Genomic DNA, 21390 nt, shown 5'->3' with positions numbered 1-21390 from the left:
CGTATTGTAATTTATAGAGCTCGACTGGGAAAAACTTTACCAAGCCCTGAAGAGGGGGCGTGGCGGGGGGAGGCGCAGTGCTCGGAGGGCTCACCTTTGGTGGTAGCCGTGCATAAATTAGTAAAACACACAAAGCCCGCACCACTACGTCTGCGAGAGAGAGTTCACTACTTTGCCAAAACTTGGCGACAAACTTTGTGGCCACTTGTAAGACGCTTATTGACACCCGGCCATGAAATAGAATAAACTTATCCCTTGGAACTTTTCACACGCATTTATTTTAAGTAATTTCCTTCTCTTTTCTGCGACACATATATGTAGAAAGTTGGTCACTAATCAAATCTCTGATATATCCTTAGAATCATCTACAATACACCGAAATCCATTCAGGCCAGCGTTACGATACTTGAGAATTTGCATTTGATTATCGAGAAGACGAAGCCGGAGGACGTCACCACAGACATTATGCCGATGTTGTTCTACTCCTTCGACGGTTCCACGATACAAGTGCAGGTGAGTGCTCCACTCGGATATGCAAATCACTCCAGACGCCGGCGAATGGAAATGGAAATGGGAATGGGTTGACGGAGCTGATTGTGTAATTACAGCAGCAATTTCTTAATTAACTGCGACTCAGAGACGCTGACTCAGAGCACAAAAGTGCCCGAGCAACTGAATTTGCATTTTCTTTCCGCAGTTTTGAGTCCTCAGAGAGCGAGAAGAAAATTAAAATTCAATAAATGTTAAAACAAATTTAAGCATGAAAGAAAGATGGTTTCCTCATGAAATATTCGTAAATTAAATTAACATTTTATAAATTCTTTTGACATTTTACAATTAATTTTTTTTAGATATTTTGCTAAAGAAATTGTTTGAAAGATTTAAAAAATCTTAATTACATTTTTACAAATATTTTTAATTAAAATAATACACTTTTTATGAATTACTTTTAATAATTTATTATTTAATCTTTATTATTTAGGGCTTTCGCCTTCCATTTATTATTAAAGCGCATAATTAATTAAACATATTCCAAACTTAGAGCGCAGCTGTTGTGGCTGTGGCCAATGTGTTTGATAGCATCGATGAGCTCTCCATTCGCCGCATGGTCCTGCCCAAGGTGAAAATGGTGTTCGAGAAGAACATTACCGATCCGAAGATAGTGCAGAACGTGCTAATGTGCATTGAGCGGGTAATGGACCGCATGGAACGGGCTCAGGTGGGTAGTATAGATTGCATTCGCCACCCCTGAAGTCCACATATATCACATATATCTCTATCGAAGGTAATGGATGAGGTCCTGCCGCTGCTGGCGAACATTCGCATTCCCGATCCCGATATCATCATGCGTACTGTGCGTAAGTTGAACCACAAAGCCTTCGGCAATTCCACACACTTCCATTGTTTTTATATACCATTATCGAAAACTAATTAAAGTGCATGAAACCCAATTTTCCCCCTGGCCCATTTCGAACAATGCAGATTTACACCAGTTTATCTGCATGCTAACATGCATAAATACAAATTGCCCACAGAGGTTTACTTTCAAACGAATTCCCCACAAGCTGACATTTATGATTTAGTTAGTTCTCCGTTGAAAGGGAGCTTAATTGCTAAAGGATAGTTTTCCCCATTTAATAAACTACCGGGCTTGATTGCTTGGACAAATATTTTCATTAGGATGACTTTATTTGTGACTTAGGGCAGTGTGACAAATAGATTTATTAAGATTGATTAATAAGCTTAGCTAACAATGAACTACTTGTTAGTCTTTATAAATAAGTATTATGATGAAAGGTAAACTAAATTGTACACATTATTTTTATAAATTATAAAGACTAGTTCATTGATTTGAAATAAATAAAAATTTTACTTTCTTATTGGTGACAAAAGTAATTTGAAATTAAATAAAAATTTGTTTATTATAAAATTACAGTCCACGCATTTTCAATAGTTATCTTCAGTGCCTTGAATTTTTCCGAGCAGGCCAAGTAAAACTCTTTTGTTAATTAAATTTCGCAGGCATCTATCATAAACTGTTTGTGGACAAAACGTACGGGTTGACCGTGGAGACGATGGCTACCAACGTGCTGCCCCTGCTCATTCCGCACACCGTAAATCCGGCACTCAATTTCGAGCATTATTGCTATCTACTGGAGGTGAGTTTTGCCGGGCTATCCATGCATTTCAGGCTGAGAATTCTCCGACTGCCGCTATTGCTGTTTTTTTGGCCAGGTGTTGCAGCAAATGCTGGAGGCCATCGATCGGCAGCAGAGAAACAAGTTGAAGCTGGACAACCTGTCGATGGCCTCGCCGGAACGCCACCGCACCCTGCGCCACCAATTCTCCACGGACAACATGAACGCGCCGCCCTTCAACATCCCCAACTTGCGAATAGATCAACGCAAGACGTCCAGCGCCGAGGACATGGCCCGCAAAAACTCAGGCGGTAAGGGGATCCTTATTTTGTTAATAATTTAAAATTTTTTACAATTAATTAGCTACACTACAAATTTGCAAATTTAATGTTCGTACATAACAAAATCACAAGCAAATATATGTACAGCCTATTTGGTTGATTTCAGATGTTTTATTGAATACCAAAAGACTTCTCTGACTGGTTTCTTTGGATTTATTTTTATTGTAGTGAAAATTACTATCAATAATATTATATTCATGTTTTACCTTTTCTCCAAATTAGTAGCTAAATTAGTATTTTAAATTTGACATAGACAACAACATTTTTGTTTAATTTGTATTAAATTATGCACACCTACTTTTGAATTGAATTATTTACAAGTGCGTTCATATTTGCTCATAAGTAATTCATGAATCACTAAAAAGTAATTACGTTTACTGGGACTAAGAATATTTGGCTTTCCTTATATACACTTTACCGAATCTGTATTTATGGGACTCCCTGCCCACTTGGTTACCAGTTGAGTGGCCGCCTGTGGGCATGTATAATTGAAAATTTCATTGTGATTTCAATTTGATATTCATCGAACGTGACGGGAGCCCGTTTGTTCTGCCCACTAATCAGCTGGGCTCCTACGACATCGGGCCATTGTGCCGGGCATTTAATTGTATTATCCTGGCAATGATAATTTTATAATGACGAACATGAAAATCAAAAGCACCGCCCGGAGCCGGGTATTATCAGCCATGGAAACACAGGCTGCAGCGCTTAATGAACTTTCGCCCTAATGATGATTTATTATGATGGCCCTAATCGCCCGCAGACACGAGCCGGCTCAGCCCAGCTCGACCCACTGCACTATGGGGCATTTGACCACTTTGGTTGGCCAAAACCCATTTTTTAAAAGTCGTTAAAACAAAAAATGTTGTTTGAGGATGTGTTAACAAAAGACCATTTAACAATGTTACGTTTACAGAAATCCGATAGAGGTCGCCTCTGTTAAGGTAGGAGCTGTTAAATCAGCTGTTCGATATGCAATTATCGAGCTGTTGAATTTCGACTTTTTGCTTGCAGTTTTAAAGTGCTTTAAATTTGAGTTTTTAAGCAATCTAAGTAAACTTTTTGGATTGGATTTAAAGGATTATGCTATTTACTAAGTATTTGTGTGGTTCGACGACAAAAATGAGACGGTTTTTTCTTACAAATGAGTGTTAAAGGGAGTGGTCTAACAAGTACATTTTTGTAAGAAAACTAATTTTCAAATGGAGCAACAAAGTGAGTCCAGCGGAGTCCACTTCTGGAACCTATTGGGATTTGTAGATTATTTAATTGTTGTTAAAATGTATATGGTCAGAATCGCCACTTATTGCCACTTTTTCTGTAATTTAATTTTTTAGACCATAACCTCAAATTTCACAAACTCCTATCGTTTGCACTGGTGGCTAAGGAAGTAAGGACTTTCGTGACTTTAAATTATTATCAAAATATAGTAGAAATACTTAGCTTTGTAATTGACTAACTTAAGTGGACTTTAGCGGCTTTAAAACGAAAGTTCCGCTACAACTTGAACAAAAAGTCGTACAAATGTAAAGTAAATTCTTGCATTTGGCCCTTTTTTTTAAAACTTTGGGATATAGTCGTCCGATTTGTATAAAACTGTTAATATTGTTTTAAAAACTTACATAATTGCTATTTCTAAAGTTATGTGCATTTATCTCCAAAAACAGCAAAGTTAATTTGATCGTTTCTATGGCAGCTATATGATATAGTTTTCCGATCCGGATGATTACCATATATAATATGCGGGGGGATAAGAAATGGCGACTGGTAAAGTTGCAAGTCAATATCTTTTGAAATGACCGAGTTATTAATTTCGGCCAACAAAAGTGGTCAAATGCCCTATAGTGCACTGTGCCACTGACAATTTGCCACAGCCGATGTCAGAGTCACCTTGAACCGCCCACCGAACCGACCCGACCCACTTGTTAATTTCCACCTTGCCACCTGACTGCAGCTACTTCTGTTGCTGCAGCTGCTGCATATTACCACTTAAAATTCACAAACAAACAAGGCCAGGCCATTTTCAGGCATTCAGAAACATACGAATAGTTTTGAACATCTGGATTCACAGAATAAATTCAATGGTCTGGAAATCAAAGCAATCTGAAATACAAAATGTTTCTTAGTTAGATTCTATCATTTCAAATTATTACCAAATGCAAACTTTAAAATTCACTTTCAATCATTATCACCTAACTTTAAGTTTCTTTTAGTTCTTTTAAGTTTTTAAGATACAATTTTATTATTTTCACATATATTATGAATTCAAATTGAGCCACAAACTTATTTTTAAATTTAATTTTACCAGTAAATTTCAAATTTAAAATTAAAAGAAATCATACAAAAATAGTATGTGTTTTTTATTCAATTAAATTTAGCTTTAGACCTTTTGTGATTTAAGCTAGAATAACCCTCGTTAAACAAATATAAGATATACAGTATTAAACTAGCAGAAAGAAAATCCAACCAAACACTTTTCATAGTTTCCACGAAGGCTGTGCGTGAAAATCCACGTTAATTGAATTGCGAATGCACGAATGACAGGCACAACCTTGACAATAGCCGTGAATACAAGTTAATAACTTTTGGCACAAATTGCCTCTGAATGCGAGTGGATTGGGGGGCTGAGTGGAGTGAAGTCAGGTGCAGCGGCCGCAACCGCAAAATGTGCGAATGCCCTTGGCAGTGACAGAATTCCGTGCATGGGTATCCCAGGCTTCCGTGGATTCGGATATTTGGTTTGTCGGTTTTTGGCACTGACTGCGGTCACGACGTGTCTGTGTTTTGGGCCCTGACCGCGACCATTATTAGTCTTAATTAGCTACGCAACACAATGCTGGTGTGTCAGCGTAAAGGATTCTGGGGAAAAACAGCATTTGTGTATAGGGAAAAAAATACAAAGGTTCACGGTAATAAATTTCAACGGTGCTCATGCCTAATTTTATTTATTTGTTTTAATATTTGGATGATTTAAGACTACTTATTTTAGATTAACATCGGTCAAAACTCTTACCCAAACTTATAAATATGATTAGAAATAAAACGTAGTTTAACCCTTTAAATATTTTTCTTCGTGGAAGGTCCTCTCTATGTATTTTTTAATACTGTCAAACTTTTCAACAGAATATTAAAAATTGGCAAAAAGTAATGCAATACTACATTTCAATGATTCCTTCCTTTTTTCGCTTAAAAGTAACGTAACTTAACCCGTATACCCAAAATAATTAAGCTTTGCAGGTTCCAATATACTTTAAAGAAGCATTTTTCTTTCTATTTGATGTCCTCTTTATGTATTGTTCAGTAAGGACCGAATTCTCCAAAATAGAATTAAAAATTAGAAAAAACTAATCAAATAAAAAACTTAAATGTTTAATCCTCTCTCTTTTTTTCTCTGTGCATTGTCCTTTTTCCTAGGCTCCGGCATGCTGGGCGGCTGGTGGTTCGGATGCTCGCCCTCGTCGCCGGACAGCAATTTCCTGCGCGTGGGCAACGTGTTCCCCAACCGGCGACTCTCGGACAACACGCTGATGACCCCCAAGATCCGGATAGCGCCCTCGTGCGCCTCCTCGCCGGGCGGTACTCCTGGCAGCGGGCTGCCGACGCGACGCCACTCGAGCATTGGGCCACAGGAGCGGCGTGGCTCCACCATCAATTTGTCACCGCCAACTGTAAGTTGTTTGCGTCTGGCCCGGCATCGGGTTTCAGTTTCAGTTTCAATTTTGATTTTTGTTGTTTCGGTTTTATTTTGTGGCCGCCATTGTTTGTTGTGGTTTTTTCCCACGCCCCAGTTCATTTGTTTTTGCCTTACTTTCCGCGATTGCCACTCGATTGGCCACATCGACGGCCACAAAAGGCTTCCCATTATTTGATTTTTATTGATATTTCATTTGAGTGCGCCCTGTCGCTTCTTTGTTTCCTTGGTTTGGCTTTTCCAGCAGCTCATGTGCCATGTTTTACCCGCCGAACTACTCTGTATACTAATTACTATTATATATAGCCAACTAGCTATAGCGCCTAGCGTAGCGTTTATCGTGTTTACTACAGTCTACAGTTACAGTTACAGTTCAAAGTTCTCAATTCTCAGTTCTCAGTTCTCAAAGCGAACATTGCTCACATGACTACTACGTACAAAACCAAACAAGAAACATTCCGTTCTGGGTTCAGTTCACTCTTTCGTTGGTACTTTCTTTTCCGATCTGCTCAGTTATGAATGCCATTATGTATTAGCTCATTTCCCCCCGAAACCGCAGCGAAGTCTACATATCACAGATGCTCTAACACTCTAACACTCTCTTATATCTTATCTCCCCCGATCTTAAACGATCACCTATACACTTTACAAAAAAACAAAACAAACTACGGTGTTTTCGGGGTCTTTCGATCGCCATGAATTTTGTATCTCCTTCCAAATATATTTTAGTACGGTGCCCGCGGTAGCTCCGGATCGAGTCTATCGGTGCCATCCACCTCGGTCTATGTTGTAAGTCTAAAAAACAAAGCAATCCCAGTTACGTGAATGCAGAATCACAGTGAACACTGCGAGCTTCGACCGAGTCGAAGATATTGTACCCTTGAAGGCAATAATTAAAAGCATATTTAATTTACAAAATAATTTTCAAAAGATAATATTATAATAATATACTAGATTAAGGGTTTACTTTAAATTGAAGAAATACAATGATATTAAAATAATTATGATATGATATGATAGTATCATAATGATACCAAATTTTTTCCATGAGTTAAAATTAGCCCAATATCAGTCAGAGCTATTAAAAATTCTTTATTTATAAAATTTGTAACTCATAAATTGTAGAATATTTTCCAACAATTTCAAATGCTTCTTCAAGGGTATAAGACCACCCAAAAAACATGGTCAGGCCTATCTGAACGGATTCGTTTGCAATTCTTGTGCGAGTTGTCGGCAGCACTTTAAGCCAACATCGAAATGGACTTTGTCTTGCCAAGTTGTTAACTGTCGTTTCATTGTTATCGTTGTCGTCTCCAAAAGCACTTCAAAGCTAACTTTCTGTCCTCTTTACCCACACACAAAAATCACTTGAACAATACAACGATTGCCAGCCGAAAATGGCGAACGGAAGCCGAAAGGATGCGCTTCCGTTTCCGCTTCTATTGCTCGCCCGCTCGCACCCGTCTCTCGCTGGCTCGCTCTTTCGATATATAATCGTATTTTTGAGACTGCAACTGCAACTGCGTTTGAATATGAATTTGACTTGCTGCCTAAATCTCTCGTTCTCGTACTCGTACTCGTACTCGTTCTTGTGCTGTTATTTGGATGGAAAACCTGTTGCAAGAATATTTGAAATTATAATTTCATAGTTAAGTTATATATTTTGTACATTTTGTTTTCGTTTCCGATATGTTTTGTGCATTTGCTGCGCTGCTGCTATCTGTTCCTCTACATGTATTCATTTTTGTGTGGTTCTCATTCAGTTTCAAGTTTCTGTTCAAGAGTCCTGTTCTTGAGCTATGTCTGCCTGTACTTCCGTTCTCTGTCTCTATCTTTCTGGGTTGGGGCGAAACAAAAGCCTATGCTAATATCCAGTACGGTGTATATATAATGCAGTCGTCGACTCTGTTCCGTTTTTGTTGTCTTTGGTGTTCATGTTATTTTCTTCAAGTATCTACGTATCCCATTATGATTTCTAAGTATATACAAAGTGCCTTCAGTGGAGAAGAGTATTGAAATAATGAAATTCGGCGATGTAAATTTGATGAATGGAAGACTTTTCAGCGAAATAATCGAATTGATGGAGGGAAAATCAATGAAATGTGGCGAGTTGTAGCATACTTTTTGGGGCTTCAAGGAAAACTTTTCTTTAAAGCCAGAGCTGCCCACACAGAAATATTGTACTATTATATATTTTTTTGTTTCTGTGAAAAATTAATATTAAATAGAACACCAACAACTTATATTAAAAATTCCATTATTTTTTAGATTTTTAATTTGTTTGTCCAATTTATAGAGAAATTTAATTGGGCAGTTCTGTTTTAAACATGAAATAAATATTCCAGTTTTTTTATATAAAGGAAAAATATACCTTAAACCAGGCTAACACAAAATACAACCCATCTGTGAGCAGTAGACCCTTTAAAACGTATCCAATCAGTAGCAAATACAACAGAAACAACAACAATTTATGTTTCGTTTTACTATACTATAACTATACTATATAAACCTGACTACTTCTTCATTAAATGTCCTGATCGTGCTCAGTGTTGATTTGATTACGTTTCCATTTAACTCTGTTCATGTTGCGTTCGTATCAGAAAGAAACTAATGAAACATCAAATACCAAACACACTAGAACACGAACACTACTATATCTTCTCATTTATATGTATTTTAATGGCTGGCAAAAAATGAATAAAAATGGAAAGCCAGATTTTCGTGTATTTCTGCTGTTGAATTGTTGAACAACAGCGCTTTGAATTGATGTTAAACCGCGTTGTTTCTTTGTTCAGCCAACGAAAACACAAAACACAAGATTGCGTTTATTTCATGTGTGTATATTTCCGTTCTTCATTTCATGTACGAACAAAAAATAATTGAATCAAAAATCGAATATACGTATAAATAAAAAACAAAAAAATTCGCAGCTTGCACGGAGCATGATCGTGAGTACACGTTTCATAATTTCGGATTTTCCATTTAATTTTCTCTTCCAGTCTCTTCAGCTCACCCCCTACTTTTCCGCCTCTCAACTATTTAAGGTCTAGACACGCACACACACAGCCGAACACACACACACACGCAGTATGCTGATATTAAATTTTATGTTAATGTAATTTGATTTCATTTGCCCCGCCCCCACGACTCCCCCGCCCTTCTGCCTTTCATGTCTGCGAGGCCAAATTTGATTTGGAATATGTATGCATAAATACCCCAAGCGCATTCAGCCTCATATGTACATACCTCTATCCGTATATATCCTATATGTTCTCATTCAGTTTGGACTTTTCTGTGCTCTGCAATTTGTTTGTATCAGTGTTTTTTGATTCGACCTTCTCCTGTCCGTTGATTGATTGATTTCGAGTTTGGCTTTGTTTGGTTTGTTTGATTGTTTGTTGGTTTGTTTCGTTGTTTGTTTGTTGCACCATCAGCTCAATGTATACTTATCCGTCGGTAAGGCTTGAGTTCAACCAAACACACACACAGCCACATCGCAGACCCTGTACATAGCACAGAAACCAACTGATTTTTAAAATATATAATCTCGATCCCGAACGCATCCGCAAAAAGATTTATTAGCAAGCCCCGACTAATCTTCCAAAGAAATCTCCTTTATTGTACTCCCAAAAACAGGGTGGCTCCATGCCGAACACCTCGAGCAGTGTTCCCTTCCTGCTGTCGTCTAGTATGCAGTCGATAAGGTCGCGTCGCCAGTCCACCGTCCTCTCGTCGGGACCCTTGGGCTCCGGATCGGGGCTGCTGCAGCAACTGGGATCCGGCATGGTAAGACAATTAACTTCCGTATCCGGCACGGTTAGCCCGGTGCCGCTGTTGCGGGTCAATGGCACACGAAACAGCCACAGCAACGTCCGAAAGTGTCCGTCACTCAATATTACATTCAGTCAATAATACGATCTGAACGAAATCGGTGAGGCTCCGGCCAACGCCGATTCCAGCAGATACGGTTCAGCCAGCACCAGCCATTATAATAATTCCGGCTATAATTACGGCTTAGGCCCCGGTTACGGCCTCAATTTCAATCAGAGCCTCAACAATGTGCGTTACAAGGCCAAGCTGCGGAGCATGAATCTCAATCTCCCGCCAAGGAATTAAGCAGCTCGAAAACTCTCAAAACAATCAGACAAGAGAATATACTATATGTATAGTAAGTCGAATCAAAACCGAATGGAAAGAAATCGAATAATGCAAGAGGGGCAGAGGGTAAAATGTAGCAAAAAGGAAATGCCAAATCAATGAATGAACGTACCTATGTGAGAACTACTATAGCCTAGCCATACGTACTACTTACTTACATGAAACTTGATACTAAACTTGATACTAAAACTAATTACTAAACCAATATTTATATATGCATACTAATAGTACGAATACACAACTGTTGTTTTTTGGAGAATTTATTCAATATTTGTATGTACCATAAGTGTTAATGTTGAAACATATCTGAAATCGTAACAAAGTTATCCACCACATAGCCCAAATTGGATACTACTAACTACAGTTTATCTTTATTATTGATTGATATTATTAATTATCTTAGTTGTTGCCACTCCAATCGATTTTAAATCCCAGCCCAAAAGAAAAAAAACAAAAAAAAAAGAAAAACAAAAATAACGACCCTGTGAATTGACGAATTCAATTAGTCATTGGAAAATCAAATTTATGAGAATCCCCAGAAATTCCCATCCACACACAAACACTATTGCCACCGCTGCATGTGTGTGTGTCTATGTGCGGAACGTGATGTCAACACAAATTGAATCCTTTATCATTGTCGTCCTGATAATCGTGCTTGTAAATCCCACGATAGAGTTGTTACTGTTAAAGCCCACATTACCAGCTAGTTTAGCTTAAGCACCTGCACTGTGGATTTATCGGATTTATGTCAGCTTAAACGGCATTTTTCCCGCTCACACTCTTACGAGTTAGTTAGTTCGACCCACAAGTTGTACGATACGGATAGGATAATTACCATTAGTAACGTACTTTAAGTTAATACAGTTAAGTTCCCATCTATTGCGGTAATCAAGGTATATAGACTTTACAATTTTGCAATATTTTTTCTTTATTTTGTTATTTTTTATATGTTTAAATTCGCTTTATTAAAAGTTCTTAAAGAGTTTTTCAAAAAGATTTTTGCATGGTTTTCCACCCTGACTTTGACCTAATATTAACTTCTTGAGGAGTTAAAGTTTTACAAAATATTTTCCCGTTGTGTACTTAACTTTAAATATTTAAAATAAATTAAAGTATTCAAAACCTTTGCAGCATAGTACATTTTATTGCATTGATGATTAAGTATTTTAAATTTGTTATTCAAAGAAAAAATATTCATAAATATTTAAAATTCGAAATTGGTAACATCGAACCCAATAAGTTATGTTCCTGCGTTATGTTTTCAACCACCCCAACTAAGAGTACTAAAGCTGCATGATAATTAAAACTTCTCACAGGATGACCCCTTGGACTTAATAAATAACCATATGCTGAATCATAGGTGAAACAGATGCTTTTTCTGTAGTTTCTCTAAGATAAAAAAAGATGAAATAATATCGAAAGTCCCTTGAAATGCATGCGCCTGCAATTTTTCAGTTTTTTAAATCCAGTTTGCAACTGTAAAATATTTGTGGTGTTCCTAAATGTTTTGGAATTGACGTTTTCCATGGCATTGTGAACGTATCTGTACTACTTGACTTGCCATTTTACTTTCTGCCCATCTGAACTGCACTATATATATTCTGGAAATACAACAAATGAAAATTGAGATAAACAAAAGATAAAACCAAAGCTGAAATATCGAATTAAGCTGCTGATCATGGAGAAATTGTAAAATATATGTGTAAACTTGATTGATTGACTGACACTGAAGGCTTCAGAAGGCTGCTATACCTGCTATCTTGCATACCTACATATATATCGATCTGAACTATATGAATCTGTTAACCGACTTACCAGATGTTTATATGCATTTGTATTGTATTTTACTCTACTATGTACGACTAAGTCATTGCGAATTTATTGTAATTGTTAAATGTATACTTGGCTTTTGCACAATCAGTGTTGCTTTGACTTTCAACCCAAAAAACCCCCCCGCCCGCTTATGCATTTGAAATTATAATTTGCTTTCGCCGTACTTATGATTATGATTATACTTCAAAATGTGCCTTAAGAGTTCAAAGGTTCTCGCATTCCAAGTGCGTAGTGCGTAGATTGTGCGACAAATCTTTAAAAAAAATCTTACCAAAGTATTTACCAACTTGATGAGATCGAAAAAGAGTAGCTACCGATACCTAGACAAGCAGAGCTCTGCTTGAACGTATGTAAGTCGACCGGAGGTGAGAAACCGAAACCGAAACCGAAACCTTCCGATAATACCCACACTCATCCACAATTGTACCTTAGTAGTAGTTTTGTAGTCACCCACATCCACATCCGGTGGAAATCCAACATAGACACGTACACCTAGCCGTAAGTTGAACCTAGATAGATGTTCGTAGTTTGCATTGCGTAACCAGTTGAACCCAAATACAACAGATCCCAGATAATCCAGTCACTCCACCCGCAATAAAGTGAAATAGGAAAGAACCCCGAGAATCGAATCGATGCATGACAACCGAACCCGATGTTTGTCCCACCCTTTTTTTGCTAATATACATATAATCTTTATAATATCAATATATTGTGTGTGCCCCTTTCTCTCTTCTTGGCTCCAAAATATTTGATGTTTTCCCGTATTCGTAATTCCCGTAATATACGTAATATCCGTAACGGAGTGCGAGATACTTCGAAACCAAGTAGCTTCAGCAGTTCCCAGTAGCTAAGTAATACCTACTTATGTAACAATACAACCAATAGCCTATATACATATGTATTTTGAAAATCGTTTGAAACCGAACAACCAGATTGATGGCCTAATTATCTTGCAACAACTCTATTACAGTATCAACTATTCTCCGGACGTAACTAAAGATACAGAAACGCACACAGATAAATATACATTCAAAAGAATCCAATTACTTTTCAATGCAATTTCGGTCCATTTATGAAACACCAGTAATCAAATTATATTAGCGGTATATAAATATAAAATTGTAAACGTATACCACGCGCAAGCTTAACTAAGAATTTTCAGTCGAATCTCTAAATGTTGTTAGCCAATCCAAATCGATGTGACCAAAGCAACATATTAATCACAAACTAATTGTAATTTATCCAAAACAAAAGTGTCAAACACAATCCAGCAATCACAAAAAAACACGATACAGAGAGAACATAAAAACACTAAGCAGAATGCAATCAATTCATAGAAACCCTAACTATTCTTGAACATATTTATTATGAATGTTTACGCTAGGCCAAAATACATGTCAAATATTCCTCTGTGTGTCATAGAACCCGCATATATCATGCCAATATTCTTATAATTTAAACCATTTATAACCAAATCGTATCATAAGGGATAAGAAAAGAGATATCAATTACTTATTTATTTTGCCAACATCCATCATATCGCTAACTCGAATATAAATACGAAATGAAATAAGAGGAAATCGTGTACCTACATACATCGTACCTAGCACCATAAAACTCAAACTTATCACAGAGCTTTACAGCAAACGCAATCAAAAAATAATGAATATTGATAACCACGAGTATAAAGAGAAGTTTATTTTTAGCCAAGAACCTCGAGGGTTCCCGCCTGCGCTTTACAGTGATGAATCACATATAAATCCCCATCATTCAATCCATAAAATATACACTCTGTTCAGCCGGAATAACGCGAACCACACCCAAAACTACTACTAAGGTGAATACACGAAAACAACCCCAAGGTCCACCAAGCAAATATATCTACCGATCCGAATAAAACCCAGAACAATTAATGGAGCCGATGTTCCTGAAGGCAATCTCAATCTCAAATTTATAGTCAATTTGTATAGTTGGGCAGCTATATGCGTATAAGTGTGGTATATGGTAAACTCTTGAAACTTTATATAGTGAAGACGTCATTAATGTATTCATTACGTAAACTGCAATTAAAGCGATTATCATTGTTGTGGTATGTTTAGCGGAATAGAAGTGAAAAACTAAAACCAAATATGAATTTATATATGTATACAAGCAAGAAGCAAGACAAACTCTACCAAGGACACGCTAAAACCTACTTTATATACACACGAATGATCTATGCTCTGAATAACACGAACGGGAACGGGACAATCAAAATTCTACCGACACTAATTCTATACCAATTACGAATTTCTAACTACCAATTACGATTTTCTGATTTTCTGTTACGTTGTTGTCGTTGTGTTTGTTCGATCCGTTGGATCTGCGTTTGGTTGATGCCAGCTAATGATCCTGAAACTCCAGCATATCCTTGCCATGCACCTGAAACTGCTTTGCATTTTGTTCAGTCTGAATTTTTGAATTTGTGAATTTTTCGTTTATTTCGGTTACATTTTGCGATCTTAGACAAGGCATATCGATATGGTTTACTAGCGTTTAATCGTACGTATACATAATTAGATTTACTTAATTTTAATTAATGTTTACGTGAAGACACACAACTAAACATACCAAAAAAAAAAGGGGAAAACCAAAAGCTCAAACTGGACTGAACATTTAAGAATTATATTATGTACATTATTGAATTGCATTTGATTGTGTGAAGATCGTTTTAATGAGAGTAACTACGGTTAATATTAAAGGGTATTATATTTGTATTCGAATTTGTATGTAACTCTGATCGTATGTACGTTATGTTATCGTAAGTGTGACATCCTAGAACCTGTAACGAAATTAAAAGGAAGCCAACTCTGTCTCTTGTGATTCTATTGTGATGCTACGGGAGTCAAGCAGCACTCAACTGTTTTTATGCCTCTTAAAGTTTAAAACAAAGCTAATCAAAGCAAAACCAAAACTAAACTACCTATCTCTACTCTAGTCTATGCAATCCAATGCAAATTGGCAACCCGAACTTGAAAACAATCATGCACAATAAATGTTATGCAATTGAGAGAATCCAAGGCCAAAGACCCTATACTTTTTCTTATACTCGTACTTACACTACTTGAAGTAATTGTGTACAACTAAAGGAATTCTAGATTTTAAATGTGCTAAAACTGTTTATAGTCAAGTACTTAATTATGAGTGTAATTATCGAATATTAATACGTACAAAGGTTGGGGCATTCGGCATAGTAATACTAATGTATAAACGTGGGATCGATGGTTGATGGAAGATGGAAAAGTGCAAATGCATGTGACAATGTACGTATATAAAAACAAATTGAATTTAAATGTTTAATAAATGTGTGGAAATGAATAAATGGCTTAGTTATAATTACTGTCTATCGACTACGTCAGATCTTCGTCCAGGAAGAGTGGGTCCAAGCTGCATTTGTGGGGCTGCTCTGTGTAGTCTAGGATTTGGTGGTCATATAGGCGCTGTCCCATGCTGCGGGCAATATCATCGGATTCTTCGGTATTTGCCTCTTCTATAAGGAGCTGCTCGGGGAAGGGCTTTTATTAGGAATCTTATTTTAGATGGGTACTTCCAGCTCACCTCAATTTCTTTGGACAAAAATGACTTGGTGGCATCGCTCAACTTCTTTTGGGGCTGACCCATCAGCGCATTTTCAAGGAACTTGTAGGCTTCGCTGAAAGAGATGATGGTAATGGGTCATACTCTTTAAAATGTTGTTACTTTTGGGAATGTAATCTTGAAGTAATTCTAAAAAGCAATGACTCATTGAAACTTATTCCGTAAGTTGTGCAAATCAAATATTTTTAAGATGGTAAAAATTACAGAGTTCAGTAGAACTTACAAAGGATTTTGTAATAGAAGTAGAGAACACATTGTCGATAAAACTACAAGCGTAATATGATATCCAATTTTCTAAGATCTTTTGGTTAGATCAGACAACAGAAGTTTTAGAGTAAGTATCTTTAAGATATTACGGATATAGGTGGTTATTTTCCACTTGTACTTACTTCAAGTCGATGCCATTTAGTTCACGTGGAGATGGTTTTTTCTCATTTTGGATAATGGAATTCACAGCGGCTGCTGCCTCGAATTCGCAAAGATCCGAGAGTTGGGCACTTTTCATCAGTTCCAGCCACTGGGTCATGTTGTTCAGACTGACGGAGTCGCAATTTTTCACCATTTCCTCGCCCCTGGCCATCGTGGTGGAAATATATTCTGCAAAGGATTAGGGTTATATATTTATTGAGTTATAGACATCGGACATACGGAAAAGGGCGCCCGTATAGTTTTGATCATGGTATTTGGATGCTTCTAGCAGGACTTGTTGTGAGTAGCCCATCTTGTTCAGTTGTCTTTGTGCCTTCATTTTGACTTCCCTGGGAAAGTTGGATGCCTTAATAGCGCTTTTCGGCTCGGGATTTTCCGTTCCCGGCTTTGGTTGGTTTTCCTCCATGGTTTTCCTTTGTTTACGTTTTGCGAATTGCGGGTATTGTTTTGGACGAGAAATATTAGGGTGACCATCAAGCAGTTGGTGTTTTTTTTTGGTATTTTTATTTGCGGTATTTTTTATTTGGTTTTTAAAATTAGTTTTCAAAATTAAATATTTTTAATTTAATTGTTTAAATTAATTTTAGTCTGTTGAACATTTTGTGAACAATATTTTCGTTAAAAATATTATTTAAATAATACTATAAACCGAAATATTTATACTTTTCTGCTTAAAATTTATTATTTCAAAACATAAATTTAAAACTAAATTTCTATTTTTTAATTTTCTTAATACAGAAATATAAAATATATTTAAGATATATCTGCGGTATTTTTCCCCATACGCGATTTGGGGATTTCTTCAGCCACCTCGCAGTGGTCTCACCAATCCCACAATTAGAATTTAGAGTCGAGAGATAACGAGCGCGCTGAGTGGCTGCGAGAAAGAGCCCGAGAATCCTTTTGTTCCAAGAGAAATCTTATTCGAAGAACCCTGATCCTGGACAGGATCGTCTAGTGCAATACGTAGACTAGGTAATTTGCTTTTGGAAAAATAAGGACACCGCCAGGGCCGTCGATTGTTGCCCCGCCAAGACAAAAAACAAGAACAACGGAGCGGAGACAAAGAAACGAAACGAGCGCCAAACGTAGTCAGTTGCGGAAAAACCTTGAGGTGACTCACTGCCAATATCACTGCCAATTGGAGACTGATTACTGCCACACACGCATATCCTTGGAATTCCAAATAAGCGGAGTCCCCGGAACGAGATAAAAACCACATCCGGAATGCAGCCGCCGGAACGCGAGATTGGAATGCTGAAGAAGCATCGCGAGCACATCCGCCAGAATCTGGACACGCTGGTCAAGCAGACGAACTATGGTCTCGTAGCCGCGGAATGCGTCCACCAGGGCATCCTCTCCGTCCAGATGCTCAGGAATACGGAGGATCTCAACGGGGAGCGCTTCAACATGGACGACGAGGATGTGCGACTGGAGCAGCATCGTCGGCTCTTTCTGAAGATCACCCAACGGGGTCCCACCGCCTACAACCTGCTGATCACCGCCCTGCGAAAGGTCAACTGCCTGGATGCCGCCAAGCTACTGGAGTCCGTCGATGAGTCCGGTTCAAGGCCGTTCATCTCGCTGAACGAACGGAACACCAGCCGGAAGTCGGCGGATATTGTGGATACTAGGACACCGGAGGCCTACGAGGGAGCCTGTGCCAGCAAGGTAAGATATTCAGTTTATTTTCGAGATTCTCATTCAACAGGTGGGTTCCACCCATTTATGGTGAAATTATAGCTTTGTAGGTCAGTGACCCATGTTAAAAAAACTGGTTTTTTGTTTACACTTCACACTTAGATTTTGATTATTGGTAATTTATTAATAACAGTAACAGAAATTGACATTATTTGCGTTTATTATAGTGCTTACTACTCTATTGTACTCTACTATTTACTAAAAAAATATGTATACCTGACCTAATTTAATATCCAAGTGGGACTCTTAAGTATAGGAACGTTGATCCGTTGAGTTTACAGAAATTTACAATGTTTACATTAATTATTGTGTGATTGATAAAATATTCAAATTTAAATATAATTTTTTACATTAACTCCGAAACTATGTACATATATCTGACCTTATTTAAAATCCCAGTGAGACCATTAGTATAAGAACATTAATCCGCTGAGTTTACAGGAATTTACAATATTTACGTTCAAAATTCATACATATATCTGACCTAATTTAAAATCCCAGTGAGACTTTATAAGAACATTGATCTGATGATTTTCAAGGACTTTCGAAGCGTAGTTCAATACCCCAGTGAATCATCTTGTGTTTTTTATGCCTTCCAGGCAATGGCGTGTCAATTTATCCAGCTTACCTCACCCAAATACTAGCACCATATATGGGCTCTTAGGGTAAACAAATTCAGGCTCAAGCGGCAGACAATTTATTTAGCACTTTTGAGGAATATTTTATTGGGCTTATGTCATAGCTCCCAAAGATAAAGTCTTTGTTGATAAACAAACAATATGACTGCTGTTATGATTCAGTCCAATTTGGCCTAAATGAAATCCATAATGCATTTATTTTATTTTCTGTAAATATCTGTTACTTTCTGTTAATATCAGACTTTAAAAGCTGTCATTAAAATGTTAAACAATGGGATATGAAGTACTTAAAGATACTAGCTATACAATTTGCTTATTCAGTTACCATAACCTATCCCAAATATTTTCACAGTAAGATAGGCTTTTTAACCTTGAGGTTTTTTTAATGAAATTTATTCAGAGAAATATAAGCAGATCCGATCTTTAGTTCTTTAGAATTTCACCATAAGTTTATGGCTGCAAGTTATGATTATGATTCAGTGCAGTTTGGCTGGAAAACTGCAATACTAATCTTACCCCCACTTCAAAACCTTATCTTTATTGCTTTTCCTGTCACACAGAAGCCCCTGAATGAACCGCTGGGACCACTCACCCCCTATCTAGAGCCCGTTGTCGGACCCCTGCGCAACATTAGGAAGTCGGACAAGATTTACACGGATGACGTGGTGGGCACCTACAAGATGCGCTCCCGTTTGAACCGCGGCGTGCTGCTTATGGTGAACATCATGGACTTTCCGGATCCCAAACGCAAACGAAATGGAGCCCAGGTGGACAGCAACTCGCTGATCCACTTGTTCCGCGAACTGGGCTTCACGATTTTCGCCTACGGCAACATGAATCAGCATCAGTTCTTCGATATTTTGCGGCAGGTGACCTCCTCGTCGTATGTCCAGAACACCGAGTGCTTTGTGATGGTGCTGATGACGCACGGCAATCGCGTGCAGGAGATAGACAAAGTGGAGTTCTGCGATGGCTCAGTGGTCGATATGCAGAAGATCAAGAATCATTTCCAGGCGAACATCAGTCCTTTGTTGGTGCACAAGCCCAAGGTGCTCATCTTTCCCTTTTGCCGCGGTGATCATCATGATCTGGGACAGCCAAAGGGTCACTATGATCCCATGGAGCCGGTGTTTACGCTGCAGCAGGAAGAGGCGCCCGAGATCGAGACGGAGGGCATGTCGTCGGCGTACACAAATGTGCCAACTCTGGCGGACACTTTGGTCTGCTATGCCAATACGCCGGGCTATGTTACCCACCGGGATCCTGAGACGGGCAGCTGGTACATCCAGAAGTTCTGCGACGTGATGGCCGAGCATGCCCACAATACGAATGTCGAGGATATTTTGAAGAAAACGCACGCCTCCGTGGGCAATATGCGCACCAAAAAGGGGTCGATGCAGACCGGTGCCTTCGACAATCTCGGCTTCAACAAGAAACTCTACTTCAATCCGGGCTTCTACAGCGAGTAGACGCAGCCACTGCCCATAATGAAAGCATTCCCGACTGAATATTTGCATTTTTATCCTTATTTATGTTTTTGTCGTCGCATTTATATTCTTTAGATTATGTGTTTTGTGCCCGCGTGCCTCCTAATTGTATTTTTTAACCAATACTCTTTACTTTACTTGTTCTTCGAATACGTATATTGCATACCTCATTTGGAGGTATGAGAATTGTCTTTCTATGTGATAAATATCAGCAATTAATAGAACAAAAGAGATTTATGTAAAATTTAGTAATTCCAGTACACACCAGATTTTAGAAATCGAACCATTAAGCTAAAAGTTTTCCATTCTGATTTTACATGTACAAAATAAACGATGGCATTTCTGACAAACCGCCAGGTTTTATAAAAGGGGAAACACCCAGTTTTATACAATAAAAGTCTATTTACATTCTTAAAACTTTATGGGAACACTAGTTGTTATGTTTATAAGCTTAAGATCATTTATTATAACCTATTCATCCTGTTCATCCTCCTCCGCCAAGTGAGAGAGTTGAAGTTTCCCAGAGGCACGGCTCTGGTTCGACTTTACTTTGGATTTCCTTTGTTTCTGCGACTTTTGACCTATGACATACTCGGGCATCACCAGTTTGGAGCCCCTCAACTGCGGTTTGTCCAGCTCCACATCCTCCACTTCCTCCTCTTGCAGCTTCTTGAGATTGCGATTGAGTTTGCTGGTCTTCTTGAACTCTATTTTGCCATCTGAGTGTGGTGATTCATGATCATCTCCCTCGGCTTCGCGCTGGGCATCCATTTGCCGGAGAAAGGAGAGGGCGGCGGCGGAATTGCTCTGATCGGAGATGTCCACATCGGACAGGGAGTACTTCTTCCATTTGTGCGGGTTTACCTGGGCGAGGGAAACCAGGGATTTAATAAGGAGGATTGCTATTGTAAGGGAAGCAAAGATTACCTGGTAATCCGGAGTTTTCCTGGGCTTCAGGCAGCGGCCAATGGGCAGTTCCGGCTTCTTAAAGATGCTCTCCTTGCCCCGCATCCGCCGCAATCTCCCGTCCTCCGCATCGAGGCCAACCTCAATGCTGCGACCATGGCGGTAGTTCATCACCTGTCCGGATCCGGATGAATTTCCGGATCTGTTGCCCCGGTCGAGAGCGTTGATGGAAAGCGACTTGGCCTTGCTCTGATCCAAGGCGGTTCCTTTCAGCTCTTTGCTCGCATCGTCGAGGCAGGCGAACAGAGCATCGCGTTTGGCCGAAAATTCCTGCATTTTACTGTGATTTAATGCAGAAATTGCATTTGTTTAATTGATTTGTGTTTGGCCAGGTAAATCTAAAACAGCTGTTCCGGCATACATACACACTTT

The 21390-nt window shown here is 38.4% G+C and overlaps 4 protein-coding genes across 9 annotated transcripts in view; 2 read left to right on the top strand and 2 right to left on the bottom strand.

Moving 5' to 3' along the window:
• Positions 1-15522, top strand: part of bma (SCY1-like protein bma) — a 24943-nt gene extending 9421 nt beyond the window's left edge. Inside the window, exons 11-19 of one of the 4 annotated variants that reach the window (XM_017142373.3) lie at positions 360-513; positions 1043-1219; positions 1286-1358; positions 2023-2159; positions 2236-2449; positions 5894-6147; positions 6900-6959; positions 9777-9956; positions 13132-15522. In XM_017142373.3, coding sequence (XP_016997862.1) covers positions 360-513; positions 1043-1219; positions 1286-1358; positions 2023-2159; positions 2236-2449; positions 5894-6147; positions 6900-6959; positions 9777-9956; positions 13132-13158 — 1276 coding nt within the window. In that variant the 3' untranslated portion in view covers positions 13159-15522. Of the gene's footprint in view, positions 1-359; positions 514-1042; positions 1220-1285; positions 1359-2022; positions 2160-2235; positions 2450-5893; positions 6148-6899; positions 6960-9100; positions 9119-9776; positions 10894-13131 lie in introns of those variants that run through there. The other 3 variants (XM_070214377.1, XM_070214375.1, XM_070214376.1) reach the window with 3 other exon arrangements.
• LOC108057917 (uncharacterized) lies at positions 7276-17485 on the bottom strand. Of its 2 annotated transcripts, XM_070214379.1 has the most exons (6): positions 17350-17485; positions 16446-16639; positions 16187-16394; positions 15759-15852; positions 15541-15700; positions 7276-7784 (listed from the first exon to the last, which is right to left on the bottom strand). In XM_070214379.1, the coding sequence occupies exons 2-5, from the start codon at positions 16630-16632 to the stop codon at positions 15551-15553; spliced, it is 639 nt and encodes a 212-aa protein (XP_070070480.1). In that variant the 5' UTR covers positions 16633-16639; positions 17350-17485; the 3' UTR covers positions 7276-7784; positions 15541-15550. The 2 variants fall into 2 exon arrangements, with proteins under 2 accessions (XP_070070480.1, XP_016997864.2); XM_017142375.3 differs by lacking the exon at positions 7276-7784 and having other exon boundaries at positions 14668-15700.
• Dronc (Death regulator Nedd2-like caspase) lies at positions 17454-20474 on the top strand. 2 transcript variants are annotated; one of them, XM_017142396.3, is made up of 2 exons: positions 17454-17897; positions 19129-20474. In XM_017142396.3, exons 1-2 carry the CDS (start codon positions 17454-17456, stop codon positions 20032-20034), a joined length of 1350 nt encoding a protein of 449 aa, XP_016997885.1. In that variant the 3' UTR covers positions 20035-20474. The 2 variants fall into 2 exon arrangements, with proteins under 2 accessions (XP_016997885.1, XP_070070479.1); XM_070214378.1 differs by having other exon boundaries at positions 19126-20474.
• Positions 20411-21390, bottom strand: LOC108057933 (uncharacterized). The gene is made up of 2 exons (XM_017142397.3): positions 20980-21390; positions 20411-20916 (listed from the first exon to the last, which is right to left on the bottom strand). The coding sequence occupies exons 1-2, from the start codon at positions 21292-21294 to the stop codon at positions 20524-20526; spliced, it is 708 nt and encodes a 235-aa protein (XP_016997886.2). The 5' UTR covers positions 21295-21390; the 3' UTR covers positions 20411-20523.

This window comes from Drosophila takahashii, chromosome 3L, assembly GCF_030179915.1.
Source record: "Drosophila takahashii strain IR98-3 E-12201 chromosome 3L, DtakHiC1v2, whole genome shotgun sequence".
Classification (NCBI taxonomy): domain Eukaryota; kingdom Metazoa; phylum Arthropoda; class Insecta; order Diptera; family Drosophilidae; genus Drosophila; species Drosophila takahashii.
The sequence above is the reverse complement of the archived record's forward strand: the minus strand, read 5'-3'. Positions and strand labels throughout refer to the sequence as shown.

What these genes read in the sequence shown, in the direction of transcription:
- LOC108057917 (XM_070214379.1), bottom strand. Translation starts at nt 16,632, where the DNA reads ATGGAGGAAAACCAACCAAAGCCGGGAACGGAAAATCCCGAGCCGAAA. An exon ending in CTATACGGGCGCCCTTTTCC is followed by an intron (nt 16,395 to 16,445) that starts GTATGTCCGATG and finishes AATCCTTTGCAG; the next exon opens with AATATATTTCCACCACGATG. An exon ending in CTAAATGGCATCGACTTGAA is followed by an intron (nt 15,853 to 16,186) that starts GTAAGTACAAGT and finishes CATCTCTTTCAG; the next exon opens with CGAAGCCTACAAGTTCCTTG.
- Dronc (XM_070214378.1), top strand. Translation starts at nt 17,454, where the DNA reads ATGCAGCCGCCGGAACGCGAGATTGGAATGCTGAAGAAGCATCGCGAG. An exon ending in AGGGAGCCTGTGCCAGCAAG is followed by an intron (nt 17,898 to 19,125) that starts GTAAGATATTCA and finishes CCTGTCACACAG; the next exon opens with AAGCCCCTGAATGAACCGCT.
- LOC108057933 (XM_017142397.3), bottom strand. Translation starts at nt 21,294, where the DNA reads ATGCAGGAATTTTCGGCCAAACGCGATGCTCTGTTCGCCTGCCTCGAC. An exon ending in GGAAAACTCCGGATTACCAG is followed by an intron (nt 20,917 to 20,979) that starts GTAATCTTTGCT and finishes TCCCTCGCCCAG; the next exon opens with GTAAACCCGCACAAATGGAA.